The 19,060-nt window shown below is 38.0% G+C and overlaps 1 protein-coding gene across 2 annotated transcripts in view; it reads left to right on the top strand.

The window, feature by feature from the left end:
• The window catches only part of LOC126284609 (uncharacterized), an 89,588-nt gene extending 83,770 nt beyond the window's left edge, over positions 1–5,818 (top strand). For both annotated transcript variants that reach the window (XM_049983670.1, XM_049983669.1), the window contains exon 5: positions 5,067–5,818. In XM_049983670.1, the coding sequence (XP_049839627.1) occupies positions 5,067–5,306 (240 nt within the window). In that variant the 3' untranslated portion in view covers positions 5,307–5,818. The remainder of the gene's footprint in view (positions 1–5,066) is intronic.
• The last annotated feature ends 13,242 nt before the right edge of the window (positions 5,819–19,060 follow it).

Raw genomic sequence — 19,060 nt, 5'->3', positions numbered from 1 at the left:
TATGTTGGCTCTGTATGCTAGTTTACAAGCTACGGTTGGTTCGATAAGTCTCTAGACGAACGGAATGTCCCAAATGATTGGAAAACAGCACGGATAGTTCCAGTTTTCAAGAAGGGTTGTCAAGCTGATGCGCAAAACTATAGGCCTATATCTCTGACATCGATCTGTTGTAGAATTTTAGAACACGTTTTTTGCTCGCGTATCATGCCATTTCTGGAATCCCAGAATCTACTCTGTAGGAATCAACATGGATTCCGGAAACAGCGCTCGTGAGAGACCCAACTCTCTTTATTTGTTCATGAGACCCAGAAAATATTAGATGCATGCTTGCAGGTAGATGCCATTTCCCTTGACTTCCGGAAGGCGTTCGATACAGTTCCGCACTGTCGTCTGATAAACAAAGTAAGAGTCTACAGAATATCAGACCAGCTGTGTGGCGGGATTGAAGAGTTTTTAGCAAACAGAGCACAGCATGTTGTTCTCAATGAAGAGACGTCTACAGACGTTAAAGTAATCTCTGGCGTGCCACAGGGGAGTGTTATGGGACCATTGCTTTTCACAATATATAGAAATGACCTAGTAGATAGTGTCGGAAGTTCCATGCGGCTTTCCGCGGATGATGCGAAAATTGCAGCGAAATGCAGGAAGATCTGCAGCGGATAGGGACTAGGTGCAGGGAGTGGCAAGTGAACTTTAACATAGACAAATGTAATGTATTGCGAATTCATAGAAAGGAGGATCCTAATTGTATGATCATATGATAGCAGAACAAACACTGGTAGCAGTTACTTCTGTAAATTATCTGTGAGTATGCGTACGGAACGATTTGAAGTGGAATGATCATGTAAAATAAATTGTTGGTAAGGCGGGTGCCAGTTTGAGAATCATTGGGAGAGTCCATAGAAAATGTAGTCCATCAACAAAGGAGGTGGCTTACCAAACACTCGTTCGACCTATACTTGAGTATTGCTCATCAGTGTTGGTTGCGAACCAGGTCCGGTTGACATAGGAGATAGAGAAGATCCAAAGAAGAGTGGCGCGTTTCGCCACAGGGTTATTTGGTAAGCCTGATAGCGTTACGGAGATGTTTAGCAAACTGAAGTGGCAGACTCTGCAAGACAGGAAAGGGAGGTAATGACAGTGGCAGGTAAAGTGCCCTCTGCCACACACCGTTGGGTGGCTTGCGGTGTATAAATGTAGATGTAGATGTAGAGTAGGTGGAATTCTTGTAGTCGAAAGGTGCAAGTAGTTCATCCAACAGCATAGACTGGATTTTTAAAAAAAGCGTATTTAAAGAAGATACTTGTTGCACAAGGATGTAAACTGGATGTTATGGAATTTGAGGGAGCTTCGTGACTTCTAGAGCGGGGGTCTCCAAAGTACGACCCGCGGGCCGAAACCGGCTCGCGTTAGCTGGCCGGATATCGCCGGTATCCAGCCCGCCAAATATTTCAGGTGGTACCTTTACTGCCAACAGTTGAGTTTCGAAGCCTCTCTCTTTAAAAATACTACATTCACTGTCAACCTTTCGTTTCTTTTCCATATTTGCACAGAACTTCACAAAAAATTGTAACCTGAAAGTAAAATTGTACTATTTAATACTCATAAAACAAGGAGGTATTCTGCCTAAGCTACTTTAATTACTAAATTAAATACTCACAATTACACTGTAGTTGCACTAAAAAATACAGTGAAAAAATACTCAGTTGTGCTATACGTATTTCGATTTTCAGATTTCCCTTGTCTCTGCGAATTCAGACTTTGAATTGCCCGACACTTCGTCGTCTCTCCTACTAGTACAGCGCATAAAACACTAAAAAAATTCGTGAGACACTCGCAACATAGACACAATCACGCAACAGACCTATCAAATACATGCTCTGGATCTGCTACTCGCTACAAGACTACGTAACTAAACTTATTCTTGCGCCGCTTGAAATAACAATGCGTTGACATACTCTACCTCTGTTACGTCTTGCAGTAATAGTGTTGCTAACAATGATTTTGAGATTTCGCTAACTTTACAGGACGCTTTCGTGAAGCAGTGACATACTTTTTTGTCGGTGAAATTCGCCAGAATAAAATACGCCATAATTTCGGTCAGGTATGTCCAGCAATTAAAATTACGTAATTAAATAAAAATCGTAGATCGTTTCAGTGCTAGCTATTCCCACAACCTCAGATTTTTGCGATTACATCTTTCCTCGAGCATTACGGTGATCATGGAGTGCTAGGGTCCTTTAATCCCACTAGCTTAGGGTGACAAAACGTCTCGGAAAACCGGGATTGTCCCGGTTTTCATCCCTGTGCTCCAGTGTTCCGAAAATTTGTTTCGGGACGCTCAAAAGTCCCATAAATCAGTTTTTATACACATTTCGTGAAACTTTGTTAAATTTTTGGGATTTCGCTATATTAAAGGAAATACAACACAAGGAATTAATATAATTTAGCTTATTTGTCTAAAACCTCCATTGTCCCATACTAGTAATCACAGTATCAGTATTGATACACTCAGGCAACAATTTACTTTGAGCGGTACTTTGGCCAACAAGTAGTAAGTTGCATTATTGTAACAGAGCTATGAAACCGTCCGACTGTCGCGCCACTTACTCAAACACTCATTGTCAGAACAGTATAGTAGTTGATGTTTTTTCAGACAAACTGCAATAGTTTCTTCTCGTATTAGTGGTACTATTGATGCATTACTGTGAAACGCAATGCCGAAACGTGCCTGCAAGTTCAGTGACTGTTATTCCAAGGAATGGAATTTCATTATGAAATGTCGTTTTGATTACGAAGCAGAGTGTTCCGTATGTAACTGTTTTATTAGTATAAGTCATGGTGGACGTTCCGATATAGTTGATCACATCAGGCCAAAGGAACTCATTAACAGATACAGTGCACCGAGCTGCAGTAAGACTCTACAAAATTATTTTGTGAAACATCAGTCGAGTGAAGAGACGAAAGTTCGAGCAGCCGAGCTTACACTAGCCTACCACACGGTAAAACATCACCAAACTTATAGATCTAGTAATTGTACTAATAAGCTTAACAGCATTATGTTTGATGATTCTTCCATTTCAAAAAAGTTTAGTTCAGCAAGAACTAAAGTGTCAGCCTTAGTTAAAGGATTTATTGCTCCCCAGAGTGTAAAGAAAAGCCCTGAATGCATCAAAAGGTCTTCTTTCTACGTGATATCCGCAGATGCCAGCAATCGTAGGGCCACTAAAATATTTCAGTTTGTTGTTCAGTTTTTCGGTATTAATCAGGGAATTCAGACCAAACTTTTGAAGGTGAATTTCCTACCTAATGAAACATCTGACGAAATTTCATGATTTTGTACGAGTACTATCGAAATGTTTGATCTAGAGAAAAATAAATGTGTGGCATTTTGTGGACACAACACCAACACAAACTTTGGTGGTTTAAAAAGACAAGGCAAATGCAACGTGTTTACAAAATTAAAGGCAACATTTCATGAAAACGTTGAAGGCATAGGGTGCCCTGCACATGTTTTACACATTAGTGTGCAGACATCTGCTAAAAGTTTAAGCTATGATACTGAAACTATCGTCATGAAGGTATACTCACACTTTTACATATATACTGTTAGAACAGAGAGGCTTAAGGAGTTCTGTGGTTATGTGGCAACTGAATATATGAATGTAATGTGTCACTCGAAAACTCGCTGGTTATCACTGTTTCTAGCAGTTAAAAGAGTAATCCGCCTGTTTGAACCGTTAAAAGATTTTTTCCTAAATGAAGACAAAGGCCCCAAAATATTGGTTCAATTTTTCAGTAACCCTTTAAGTGAAGCCTACTTATGGTTCATTCACAGTCAGCTTAGCACTTTGCACCATGCGATAAAGGAAATTGAGGGAAGCACGGAAAGTGTAATAGAGGTAAATGATGTTTTGAAAAATATTCTGGAAACTGTTACTAAGAGGAGAGAACAGCAGTTCATTTCTTTTGATGTTAAATCTGTCCATATAAGAGCAGAAGTATCAGAAGCAGCGGAAAGGAGTTTTAGAGAAGAAGTTAACAAGTTTTATGACATTTGTGTAGCATATCTCAGAAAGAGGAGCGCCTCATATTTACCCTCATCGCTGGCATTTGATTGCTTGTTACTGAAGAGAGTGCCAAAATGGGAAGTTTTGAAGAGACAGTTTCTGATTTGAAGAGTAAAGAGATTGAAATCGATGATTCCATTCCCTTTGATCAGTTCGGCATACTGACAAATTTTGTTGAAGAAAGTCTCCATAAGTGGAATTATGAAAAAAAAGCACCTTTGGAATGTCATGAGAAGTCGGTGAGTTTTTTTAAAAGCTGTGACTGTCTTCAGCATTACTCTGAGTTGGTAATAATTGCAAGGTATTTATTTGCAATCCCAGCCCATAATCCCAATGTGGAAAGAATATTTTCGTTCATGAATGTCCAGTGGACTGATCAAAGAAACAGAATGGAGATGGACTCTCTTGAAGCAATCCTGCAGATCCTGTAGAACTACAAAATGGATTGCGCCGAGTTTTATCACTGTGGCTCAAAGAACAAAGACTTGATCAAGAAGGCTGGAGGCAGTGAAAAATACCCTTTTCTCCAAGAAGAGTCAATTCGATTTACAAGTGCTCAGTAATATTAAAGCCCAAGTTAATATTAATTGATTAAAAGTTGAATGGCTGTAAAATTTTGTAAAATCGTAATACATTTCTTTATTACTGTATATGTTTATTAAATGTCATTAATTATACAGATAATCTAGATCATATCAATCTTTTGTATCCTCTTATTAGTTATAATAATCGGGTTAACAAAGTGTATCAACAAAACATTAATATTTAAAATTAAAAAACTGGGTACATGTGGAATGTGGTGCCCGTTGGCACCAAGATGAATGTGTCCCGGTTTTCACCGAAAATAATTTGGTCACCCTACACTAGGTAGATCTTGGCCCTTATGACTTCGTGGAGGTGTCAATGTGGCCCGCGGACTAAAAAGTTTGGAGACCCCCTGTTCTAGAGTGTATGATGGGTGGAGTGGAGCTGTGAGACCTGTGCCCGCTGTTGCAGGACGAGGGCACGGAGGCGGCCGACGACGGCTCCTACCGCCCCCAGGAGCACGGAGCGCGCGAGCGCCGGGGCGCCTCGGAGGACACGGAAGAAGTGCAGCTGTCCCCCGTCGTCTTCCACGTGGGACCCAAGCCGGCCTCTGACGTCAGCGCCAAGGCCAGTGGAAGCGTCAGCGACGATGACGCCAGCGCTGGTCCCCCACAGTCGGCGAACCTCCCGCTTCCGGCTCCTGCCGTCTGAGGGCAGCACCCGCAACGGCGCGACTTTCGCTCCGTCCTCCACACACTGCCAGCGAGAGGGGAAAAATGTAAACTCTCCGCAGATTGAGTGTAGTACGAACCACAGTGAAGAACTCTTTATGGAGAGGTAGCAATATGGCTGCAGTAACCGCAGGGACGCATTCAAATTGTTTCCAATATGCAGAGCATAACATCACGAGATGGTGCACTGTTTCCTGACTTTCTTGGATATTTCTTATACATGCCATTAATATTTGAAAAAGTATTGTATTTTCTTTTGTATTTCGCAGTATCCTATTTTGAACAATAGGAAGGTGTGCAGTAGACAAAAGAAAGAATATTCAAGAGATAATGGTGACAACATCCGTACAGTTGTATTTAAAATAAGTATCATGAGACAAACAGTGCTGTTTCGTCTTTCAAAGCTTTGGCAGTCGGCGTTTCTAATGTCATTTTATCTTAAGAGCTGATAATCTACTTCAAGAAGTCAATAAATTGTGATTTATTCTTTAACTGCTATTGTATTGATTATTCAATGAAATATATAAGTTACTCTCCTTCATCCACTAAAGAAGACTAATAAAAGAAGATAACAACAACTGCGCTCAGTGACAGAGTAGCATGTAATGCAAAGATCTGTAAAGAAGCCGTAATAAGGACAGCCATTCTCTCTGTGGGAGACTAAAATCAACGTAACACCTGTGGTACAAGCTAATGGCTGGGCTGTTGACCTGGCTGTAGGTAAAATACAGCCTTTCTTTCCCAGGGCAGCTGGTCACCCCAGCGCTCCAGAAGTGTTTAATTGCCTTTTCTGACAGATCAAAGTCCATATCAAATTCAATAAGCAGTATGCAACACCAGGGTCAAGGATCTTGTAATTTATTGTGTATGAATGTCGATTTTGCCTCAAAATATAATTCTAGTATTTCCAAATATGGCCTGTTTAAACATGCATCAAATATTACTGTAAGTAGTCTTAAAAGCACACACATTATGCTATTGCTGTACTTTAAAAAATACGTACTATAAACTTCATTACAGATATCAGCAGTTCTCCTTCTGTTGGCCAATTCACTTCTACTGCTTGTATCCCAAATGCAGTCCAAGCATTGGTTTGGAACTTAAACTTTGCCATCACAGAGTGCCTGTACATGCAACTAACCGCTTGTATTTCTTTTACTCTGAATAGATCCACACTTTCGCTCACCAAATTTGTATTTAGATCATTGTTTGTGATCTACCATTTGTATCACCTTTCGTACTCTCAGCGCCTCAATCTCTCCCATTTCCTAACATTATTTATACAGGGTGATTTTGCGAAATGGTAGCAAACTGCAGGAAACAGTCCCTGAGACGCTAAGGAGGAAGAAAGATCATACGGAGATATGGCTGGAAATGCATTCCAAGGGAGATACACCCACTTTAAGGTGAAGGCAAATGATATTTGACAGTGAAGGTTTTAATGACTGAAAACACGTGAAAAGGGTAAGGGGAAAAAGAAGCCAAATAAGTCACTCTTCCTCGAAACTGAATTACTGCTACAGCCCCATTCACACTTATCATACATGAATGATAAGAGGCTAAAAGTGAAAAAAACGTCCTAAACGTGTCCAGAGATTTTCTGTATGGGGAAAGAACCTGTTATGTCAATTTTTCAAGGTAAAGGAGCAGACAAGTCGGTGATGACTCATCCGCTCATAATAGGGCAGAACAAACAGATTTCTGATGCAGTCACTCACCCCCAATGAACTTGAGGCAAAGAAAAACAACAATAAGGTGGCTATCTACATAGACTTTCCAAAAAATGTACCTTTACCAAATATGGCAACTAATGATGTATATGTTGGGTGGCAACTTCTGATGTATTCGATCAGTGTCGATGTTCTTGCCACAGGAAAGATATTTTTCTTTTATGCTCCTCCTGAATGCATTGCGAAAAAATACGCAAATGAAGTGACATCATTCCTTTTTTCACTCATAAATCATGCCTTGTTTGAGGACGTTGAAAATCTTTATAAAAAGTGTCCCCGGACGAATGGCCATTGCCTCCACTTATTCTGTTTCTATGTCCCCCTTTTATCTTCTTTATTTGTATAGTTTTCTCCTTTTATTAGCTGTCATGCCACTCAGCTGAAGAGTGGAGGATTGTGCCACTGCCTGCCCTCCCCTGTCCATATGGGGCAGGGGAATGAAATCACAATAAAGAAAAAAAAAAAGAATGGTCATTGTTTAGTGATAATGTCAACAACTATCATTAGAAGTAATAACATGTGCTCTAAAGAGCATACCTTAAGAGTTATCAGTACTTGTTCAGTAGAAGATGAACAAGAGCTCTTAAGGCAAGCATATGTTTACCGGACTTCTTTGCTTCATATAATTGTTCCCATTATTCCCGTGAATATTCAGTATACTTCCTGGGACATCCTTTATATTTTGTGATTCTGTTGGTGGTCAAAATAAAAATTTCACCATGTGTCACTTCATTCATTATCTTACTTTCAATCAAATTAGTGACCTGAAAAAGATAAGAATTACGCTCCCTGTGCGTTCTCATTCGTACTTGCAGTGCGATAAAAACGTGAATTGTGGAACGTAAAAGCACTGACTGAAACACCAAAAAATTTGAAGGACATGATAGTAGCATCCACATGTAAGCCATCTTTTTTGTCTGTGAACAGTGGTAATCAAGAAATGGAAAACACTGTTGTACTCAAAGTACGCTGCCAAATTCTCTTTCAAGTCTCAGCCTATTAAGATAGCATCATCTGAATCAGATACTGAATATCAAAGGATGTATCACGGAGGAATGCAAACTGACATCATAAAGACACCATGACAATGTCTGAACTGATCATACCTGCTCATAACGGTATTTTTAACTTCAGAATTCCTTAACTGTCTAGTGCACAACAGCTTTATAGTTATCTTATGTTCGTTGTAATCCAACTGGAACAGATTCTGTCCATTTCCATACTATAGTATAACGATTTGCAAGGTCTCATGAAGTTATTCTGATCTAGTACTGTGAAATTATTGAGGAGCTGTCCGTGATATGAGTACTGGTATTACCACAAACAGACATTCGTTTAGCCGTGATTATTACGGTATTACTTCGTTCTGGGACGAATGCATTTGATGTAATAACGCTGTTTCCACATTCGATGAAACCGAGATATTTAATTTATTACATAAAAAGTATGGTTTGTACTCCTATACTGATGTAAACACAATTCATATTAAAAGAGAGTTTCCTCAAATATCGTAAATATTGACTTACCTGGTTCTACAGTCTGAGCCTTCACATGAGGACACACCAGGAAAGTAAGGAATGTTATGTCTGCACTAGTATTTCAGCTCTACTCTAAACAGGGCAGAATGTTGTCCATGACCAAAGTGCGTCATTAGGCAGGAAATGAATAGCCAGTAGTCGAAAATGAAGCATTTGATGATGTAGAACGTAGAAAAAAATGTACATCATGTTATTCGAAATGGAACGTGGTATTATATACGTAATTTTCAACAGCAAAAGAAGTCAGAAAGGGCTAATCCCTACATATGTGGCTTCATAAAAGATAGACATTGATAACCTTTAAACGGAAGATCTAGTAGCCCATTGCAACTCTATAATAAAATTTACATTATTATAAACTCAGTTTACATATGCAAATATAAATTAAATCTCAAATTACCAAATGTAACAACGAGAGCATTGATAAACCTTAACCAAGATTGCAACTCTGCAGATAATGGTGTTTATTTACTTACTATACTGTGAGCAACAGTACAATTATGATGCAAACAAAGCTATTTTCATTGTATAAAGGAAAAAGATGGAAAAGAACACTAAGGAAAGTCGAAGAACAGAAATGCTTTAAAATTAAGAAATAAATAACCTGCAGCAGCTGGGTTCTAAGGAAATCAGGAATAATTTAACAGCGTTAAATATGAGCATCTATGCATAGGTGAGCTATCTGAGACAAGTGTCTAGACTGAAATCTACAAATATAGATAAAAGCCCGAAACCAGAAAACAGCTGAAAACAACGACATTAAATATAAGTCATAAGTAGTTTAAAAACAAAAAAGGCTCTGATGTTAGTTTTCTCAGTGACTGATTATCCACTAGAAGCACGACACAGTGTTGTAGCACTTGAGCTGACGTGAAATGCAAATAAAACATTTTCTCTTAAATACAAAAAAAATGGAAGGACGGATTACGTATAACGAGGGTGAAGTTAACATCTCATGTGCCACACCTGAATGCCCTAAACGAATCTTCTGATTATAAGAAACATGACAATCTTCACAGCTATCGAGATGCAGACAAAACCGGAACTTGGAAAAAGAGGACGATATCTTGCAGTGATGGATGAGCATACAACGATGTACACTTTTCCAATAAATAGTGACCTGCCCATTCTGCAAGTTTACTCATGCAAAACGAAAGAAAATAAATCATGAACTGATTTTATAGAGTATAAATGGTTCTGAAAGCCTGCGACTGTGAAAACAATAGGTTTGTTTATAAAGAATTCTTCTGCTGCCAGTCTCGATTTTCGTTATTTTACTTTTCACACGACACGTTCCGGGAAATGATTCCCATTTTCAAGTACGTTTTTTTGTGTTTGTTATGCCATTTCTATGTGATGTTGTCTGAGTTTAAGAGTCTGCTTCACTTCATTGACTTTACTGCAGTATATGAGAAACACGCGATTTTTTAGTTGGTTGTCGATCTTTTTGTGAAGTTAGTGACGAAATTTAGAAGACTTTGCACCTACAGTTTTCTTATGGTCTATTTGTAAAGAGTCTCAAACACACTACACGTCACACATAACTTGCTGTACACTTTAAACATCGATAATAGCTTACATAAACAAAACAGTTACAAAGATGTTCCTACAAGTAATCAAAAGAAATTATATTATAGGTCTTCCACAGAGTATGATTGCATTTGTACAGAGGTTATTTATCTTAACAGTTTAGATCATAATTTACTTATACCGATTTTACATGCTAGGAATGCTCCATGTTCTACCTAGGACAAACAGGCTGAAATTTCAACTCCAGTTACGCAGAGCACATCAAAGCCTACACACAACAAACTACATAAGCCATAGTAAAATGTCAAAGTACTCCACCGTCTAAATAAAGGACATAAAAAGGATTTGCTAGAGGAAGTGGACATGTTTTCATTTTACAGAACATACGAAGATAGGATATTAAACGAAGACCTTGAAAGTGAATCAGTGAATTTCTTCAAGTGTTTCGAGAGTACATTTCAATAAAAATAGTAATATATAGAAATAAGCACAATCCAAATTGTTGAGATAAATAATCTCTGTACAAAAGCACATCATACCCTGTGGAAGACCTATAATGTTATCTCTGCTGACTACTTGTAGGAACATCTTTGTAACTGTTTTGTTTATGAAAGATATTTTCAATGTTCAAAGTGTACAGCAAGTCGTGTGTGATGTTTAGTGTGTGTGAAACTCTGCACAAAATGGACAATCAGAAAATTTGTAAGTACAAATTCTTCTACATTTCGCAAGTAACTTCACAGAAAGATCGACAAGCAACTAAAAAATCACGTGTTTATTATGTATTGCAGTAAAGTCAACGAAATGAAGCAGACTCTCACACATCGACAACATCACATAGAAATGAGATAACAAACACAATAAACGCACTTGAAAATAGGAATCATTTGCCGAAACGCGTTGTGTGAAAAGTAAAAGAAAATCGTGACTGGTAGCAGAAGAACTATGTACAAACTAACCTCATTCATGAACTAGCTTGTTGTGGAAGCCATTTATCGCAGTAACTGTGTGAGCTAATGCAATTTAATTCAAAGACTGGTAAAAACGTGAAAAGTGAATTCTGCTGATCACTGACAAGACTACTTCATCGGCAACCAAGCAATTTCTCAGTAATATTCAAGACCTGTTACAAAGAGATGTATATTAGAATTCATTAGAAACAGAGGTCAGTTGTTACTTAGCATGTACACAAAATAACGGATAACCACAAACAAACACTTTCAGATCTCATCTTAAAGGACATGTAAGGTAGTGAGTAATCAAAGCAAAGCAAAAACAGATGAGTAATGTCGGTATCTAGATTACTAAATCGCAATTCAGGTTGCAGGTGGCCTATCAAACGGTTTCCAGCGGCCACAAAACTTTGACTTTTAATATTTCATGCTATTATCGGCTAAAATACCATCATAATCTACTCATTAAGAGGTATAACCTTGTGTTAAAAGTGTAACACAATAAGACAGTTGTTACAGTTAGAAACTGTAACTGACGTCACGCGTAAACCTAGACTGTATTAGTCCAGCATTTAAGAATGAAAGCATTTACTGATTTCCAACAAATTTTACACATAATTTTTAACCTTTAGGAAATTTTACTCGCTGACGCCTCCCTGCCCTCCCATCCCCAGGAAAAAAAGCATTATGAAAGGAAAACAGTTTTAGCTTTCTAGATTTTCGCTGCTCATGCAATTGAACTCCAGCATCAGGCTGCTAAGACCTTTCAGAGCACAGTTTAAATATACACATACCACTGAATGTACCTGTAAAATTATATCGTTGTGGGACATACATTTTAGGAAATATGTCGACATTAACTGTAAAATGTGTGAAAAACTAGCTTCTACTTGAAATGGTGCGCAATAAAATTTCAACATCAGATATGACTTTTATTACTTCTTTACAACCGACTCGAGATATGACTGTGTATTACTTCTTTACTACCGACTCTATTGGTAATATATTTTGCAGACGGTATCTATATGTACCATTGAATGTACCTGCAAAATTATATCACAGTCCGGCACATAGTTGAAGATATATGAGGTCATGAACATTGAAATACGTTAGAAAATAGCTTTTACATAAAATGTAGCGCATGTTATCCAGACTATATTCATTCAATATTTGATAATGAGAGGACTCAACGACTACCAACGAGCTATAAGCATAATTTCATGTCTTTCCTAAATATTTACTCACTTACATGCTTAATGTCAAATATTTATTACATTAACTTAATGGTAATGTAAGCAGACGTTAGAAGTTGTTCTGTACATTGGAGTTCCGTTTCTTTAAAGAATCAGAGGTTTGGTGTTAACAAAAGAGTGATGTTCATTAAAAAATAAAGCATTAAGACACTCAAATAGCGACTGTTTCTAGATATCGTCAATGTCCTAAGTGTGATAATACTTATAGTACAGATAGTAAGGGTTAATCAAGTGCCTTTCAGTTCAAAGTAAAGTATTAGAAATATCGTAAGAGAACTAAATGAATAAACCCATCGTTTTGAATAGGTGGACCATTCAACACCGTACTGAAACTGTGGTTGAGCTAGCGTGATTCATAAGAATAATGGGAAAAAATTACGTTTACCATGTAGAAGCATTAATTTGAAAGAAAATGACGGAAACAGTTCGTGGGCTAAACAACGTTCACTTACTGAGGCTTTCTGGTCATACCAGAGAAGATGCGAGTGTTAATTAAAGACGTAACGCTGTTTTTTTGCGGTGCAGGTAGCATGATAGTGTGACATCAAATAGGAAGACTCACTACGCCCATACTTTATCGTTGTAGGTAGCAAAACTCTGCCGTTGTCAATAAGTATAGGGAGGACAGATACCCAATTATCGCTATAAACTAGGACTGTAAAGATCTCAATAGCTTCTGAGAAAGCTACACGTTCAGTTCACGGAAAATAATAACAGAATTCTCAGACACAGATTGTACAATGGATTAAGAACATCTTAACGGCAACATAACAGTGCATCATTCGTAGTAAATAAATGTTAAATAATGCATAAATATTAAATATTTCTGTCAAATTTAAATATTCAGTGGTTTTTCGACAGACTGGCTACAGAGCTGCATAATCTTTGAATTATTCATTTGTTTCTACAATACGGAGACCTGTACGTATTCAAGGAATATAGGGTGTGTGAACGAGTTCCTGCATCGACAAGATTGTGCCATTTGGTAAGTGGAATTAATCTCTTATTCATTTCACACCGAACGATGATTGAAACGTGAAATACAGAACTTGAATGGCGGGATGTAATTTTACTGGAAAAACGTAAGCTACCAAGAGATTTCAAAGACATGAAATACGTGATATAGGTATATGTGATAGCAAACTGTAGGCCTGGAACGTTACAATTCACTATAACGTATACGAGGAATGACAGTTTACATTAAAATATGCGAAACAAAATAAGCTGTCTGCGAACGTAAACTGGCGATAAAGGAACTGTATTCTACATACATCACCGAAAAATTATCAGTGCGATAATACGAAAATTAAGTAACCGCAAAATTCGTAAGATATGTTCGCAAGATGCATTATAATTATTCTCATGGCAACACATTCGTTGGCTTCATCTGCTCACACCTGTCACGTTTCGATTTGGCTAAGGTGGTAAACCGCATATCAATCTGCCATAATAACGAAGTTATCGTATCTACATTCGTTAGTTACATCACACTCACTTTCTGAGTAACAATGATGATAGTAAAAAATTATTATTGTTGGTTCATTACAATGCAGTTAACAACGTCAAGCATTGTTAGCATAGCATTTATTGTCATATATGTAAAAATTTCAGGGAGTTAACTACAAATCTGGTACCTTACATTATAACTAATGAATTTCTTCATTTGATAGCATCAATGGGCACGCAAGCAGTCATACATTGTTTGTTTAACTGTGTGTTCAGGAAGGTCTTGTGCGACGAGTAAAACCTTTTTTGATAATTTATGGCCTATATGATCACAACTGCTCATATCACCTTCCAACCTAATCTAGAGCTCAGGTTATGTTACAGATCAACCAGTCTCCAAAATAGCTTTTTGTCGTGACGCATTCCTTGGGTTCGACACCTGACAGACTACCAGCTTCCAACGTAGCCTTGACCTCGGGTTAAGCCATATATCAGTGTGTTGTCACAACTTAAAAAACGTAAAATAATATGCAAGCAGAGCAAACGTTCTCAAGTTCCTGATCTCTCTTCGGATGATTTCGAATACCCGCTATCAACGATACAAAAGCGCAATGACAATATACTACTAGTGCCAGTTAGTACATTCGCGTAAAATAGGCATCGCCTCTTCCATATTTCTTTCATCCACTGCTGATACTTAAATTTAGCACATTATGCTGCAGTCTTAAGAAACTGTAATGATATCCACGAATGCGTGTTTACCACGGTACAGTTAAAAAAATAATCAACAGCATAAAACTTTAAAATTAGTAAAACTAACCATCGTAGATTATTCACAATTGCTACCTTCCTGGACAGCGAAGAAAATGAAAGTCGACAAATTAAATTCTTTTGTTTCGGTATTTCACTATTATTTTGGTTTTTTATATTTCTTTTCTTTTCTTTCTTAAGGTTTTAAGTGGTTTTACAGAAAACGTAGAAGATACTGAAATTTATTCAGTAAAAATCTGTACTTTTATTACCTTGACTGTAAGTATTCTGAAGATCAGTTTTTTTTTTTTTTAATTTATGCTTCAAGTTAGAAATGAAATAAAAGAAGCAAGTATGCCATGCAAAGAGCTGTCGTTGTTATCTATTGGTCTTTTACGTAAAGTAATGTTACTGTATACTTGTCAAGGTATTGTGTCTTTTCTCCAGAGACATATACCGATTCCTCCAAGTAGTCCTTTCTTAGCAACTGGTTTATTTATCTACGCAGCAAAATACAATCCGTGACCTTGACAGATTATAGCAAATATCGTTACCACTGCTCACTTACCGTCAACAGTACTGCTAAAATGACTTTTTTATGTTGGCAATCCAACTTTAATGTGTTTAAATTCTTGTACACTAGTGACAAAAAGGGATAGAACTGTTACGTTCCCACAGGAGAGAAATATCAGAAATGATAGCCCAGTTTCTTATTTATTTACAGTCTCTAAAGTATCGTCTGTGTGATGGCTTTATCAACAAATAAGAGGGAGAATCACACTATTAATTGTGTATTATATGTGAAGGTTTTGTTTTCCCTATAAAGTTTCTGTTTAGAGACAATAGTTCCTTCGAACTTACGGCTGTCTCGTAACTTGTATCAAGTATTTTCATGCTCCTACTTGCACATATAATAGTGATTCTTAGTAGTAGGCCAGACTAAAATTTAATGAGCGAAACAAAAAGAAAATTTAGGAAATATCATCAGTTCACAAGAAGAAGTGATTGCTTGTTATATTTCTTCATCATGCAATTAAAGAATGTATTCCACAGTTACTTGTCCGTATTTCTTTTATTCTCGTTGTAATTTTTTGTCTTTTCCAAGATGAGATGAGCAGTCTCACCAAGTTCTCTATGGATTATTAGTTCGACGTCCGTCTCTATTTATTTGCCTCTCTGTTGATCGAATATCTCGCACTTTTCATTTTAGTATTTTCTGTTAAATAACAGAAAAATTTTCAAATATATGATAGTGAGATACTCTTACTGCAGTATGGAGCTAGTGATCTCTGTCTAAACTGCAAGTCGAATACCTGCTGTCTGAGAGAACTGGCCTTAGATTTTTGTCTTACGTTTCCTGCACAGTTACAAAACGTAATTACAAAATAGCGGTCACGAAATGTCACTAGAATGTAAGAGCAATTACCCACCCTCTTTTTGTCTACATGAGCGGATTAATGCGAGATTTCTAGTGAGGACAGAGAAGAGAGAGAAAGAGAGAGAGAGAGAGAGTATAGAGAGAGAAATACGGGGACGAGGTAGAGGGAGATAGAAAGAGAGAGTAAATGGGAATGTCAAACTTTCTAGGTGCTTGTTTTCGCAAAACGAATTTTCTGTGCTGTCGTGTTTTAAGTACTCTGTTGCATCTTCCTACACTTCTTCCAAGTGCCAGATCATAAAAAAATTTCAAACGTTCATTTCTAGATCTCGCATAGTAGAGGAAAGATGAGTAGAGCCTTTCTTCCACAAGTTGTACACAAGACTACTGAGCCAGCTAAAGTTGTGGACCCATTCTATGTAATTCCTACCCTTACAACTGACATCTTTGAGTTTTAAACGCTGCTGAAACATTGTTGTCAATGCAGGTGTGTAAGATATACCGATGCAGTATTATCGACGTGATTCATGGTCACTCATCTCAAACAGCTATTAAAAATTCTTATTCTGAAGCAGAAGAATGGAATGGAGAAACATCAATTACTTCAAAATAAGTTTAGAGCATGACTGATGCTCCACTTCGGCCTTCATCTGAAACAACAGCCACGTCAGCCTGATGCAAAACCAAAAGATGTACTGTCTATGTTGCAGTTTCTTTCTCAAAAGCACAAGGAGTTCTATAAAGTAAACTCTGCAGGATCAGTTCCTAAGAATGGAGTTCCATACGCAACAGAAGTCAATACTGAAAAATCTTTCTGGAATTTAATTTGTTACTCTTTTTAAAAAAAAATTTAAAACATGTGAAAAATGTTTTTTGTTGACACAGTTCTACTAGTTAAAACATTATTGCTCTCTTTCTGTAACTCGGTTATCATAAATAAAACATCGTGCCTCAGTATTAATGCTACTTGAAACTAAAACATTCTTATTGGCCCTTTGAACCAGACAGTTCCCTGGAACAGCACTCAGGACGTTCTGAATAAATTATTTATTTTCTAATTTGTCTCATTATTTTCGCACTGATGAGGTCTACAGCATAATTATTTACTACCAGTGTAAGGTGGCGTGGTCTCCTGACCTTCATTTCTTACATATTCTGACCTCACCATCGTAATCTGCGTATCAAGACGTTTCATTCAAGCCCAAACTCGATAGGGTAGAGTAAGTTTCACATCTATCTATATTCGAATCCCACTCCAGCTACTGCGGGGTCTGGGTGCTGACGAGTCCTCTCCATTTGGCTCGGTCCTCCCACCACTTTTCTTCCTCCACTTGGTGCCAGGTCACACCTCTCCTTTCAACAGATATTCTCACTTCCATTTTCCACCGTGTTCTTGGGCACCCTCTAGGTCTTTTCCCATCCATCTTTAGTTCTTCCATAATTTTGGGGAGTCTCTGCCCATGCATCCTCTTAACATGCCCATACCATCTTAATCTCTTTCTTTCAATTTCTTCTCTCATACTTTCTTGTTTGAGGTCCTTCCCAGTCTCTACATTCCTTACTCTGTCCATTCTTGTTTTTCCCTTAACTGCTCTGAGAAATTTCATTTCCCCTGCTTGCAGTCTGCTCCAGTCCCTTTTTGTCATTGTCCATGTTTCTCCACCATAGGTGACAATAGGGATGTAATAATTCTTTTACATAAGGAGTTTTGCTCTTTCTGAAACCTCATTATTCCAAATCAGATGTTTTATTGTTTGGTATAAATTGCCTCCATTCTGTAACCTCCTATTAATTTCTTTAGTTATTCTTCCATCCCTAGATATTTCACTCCCTAAATAAGTGAAACTTTCTACCACTTTAAGGGGTTCTCCGTTCAAGGTAATATTTCCATTGATTCCTTTCTCTCTTCCAAATACCATTACTTCAGTCTTATCTTTATTTATGTTTAATCCATACCTTTTCATTATTTCCTTCTACGCATCAAGCTGTAACTGTACATCTACCTCTTTATCACCCCATATTACCATATTATCTGCAAAAATCATCTTTTTGTCTTTTTCTTTTACTATATCTTTAATTGCCCTATTCATTCCCTTACCACAACATTAAGAAGCGCAGGAGATAGAATACTTCCTTGTTTTTACATAATCCCATTTAATAAAATGTTCAAATGTGTGTCACGTTTTATGGGACTTAACTGCTAAGGTCATCAGTCCCTAAGATTACACACTACTTAACCTAAATTATCCTAATGATAAACACACACACCCATGGCTGAGAGAGGACTCGAACCTCTGCTGGGACCAGCCGCACAGTACATGACTGCAGCAGCTCCATTTAATCGATATGAAAATCTAAAAGTAAATCGCCAGGCGCACCGAGATTAGAAAGTCGAGGCTGGTGTACACAGACATTCAAGACATCATGGCCACAGGAGTTTTTGTTCAGAAGAAGCAACCATCTCGCTGGAAAGTCTGTAGGAGGGTGAGTTAGTACGCAGCTGCGCCAGCCGGCTGATTACCCAGGGACCAAAACAGTTTTTTGCCAGAGAAAAGGGATAATGGCCTTAAAAGCAAAACCCACTGTATTGCTTGGGAGAGCCCTAGCATACAAATTTTTGATGGACCTAGTGCCCAGTTTCAGAGTTTTCACAGGTGGACAGTAAATGCCTAATGCAGGTGCTATGTATTTCCAGATTGGTCAGCTTAAACACAGCGCCATTCTCCCGTTTTGAAGAGTAACGCTGATTGGCGGACTAATTCTGATGCAATGAGCGAGATGAGTGAGGGAAAGGCAGCTGGTGATATACCCTTTTTGTTTTCTGCATGGAGAGGAGAGGTTCTATTGACGCTCTTGAAGCAGGAACACGTAGCAGGAGCGAGTGCGCCAGTGCGTGTACACAGTGAGCGAGGAACAAAGTCTCTACTCAGTATTGCACTGATACAGCACCTCTGTCGCTAGTGAAGCGGAGTGATACTCTACATTGAGTCCTTGCGATTAAGCGTTTGTTCACTGTGCTGGCCTCGACACTTAATGTGTGTTGTGAACACAGAGTATCAGTTAGCGACTGTGAGCGAACATTGAATGGGACCATGGTGGACTGGTTATCTGACTGGTGTAGCACGTCAATAGTTAGGCTAGGGGCAGATAGTAGTC

Source organism: Schistocerca gregaria, chromosome 8 (assembly GCF_023897955.1).
Source record: "Schistocerca gregaria isolate iqSchGreg1 chromosome 8, iqSchGreg1.2, whole genome shotgun sequence".
Classification (NCBI taxonomy): domain Eukaryota; kingdom Metazoa; phylum Arthropoda; class Insecta; order Orthoptera; family Acrididae; genus Schistocerca; species Schistocerca gregaria.
Note: the sequence above shows the minus strand (reverse complement) of the source record. Positions and strands in the feature narration are given on the sequence as shown.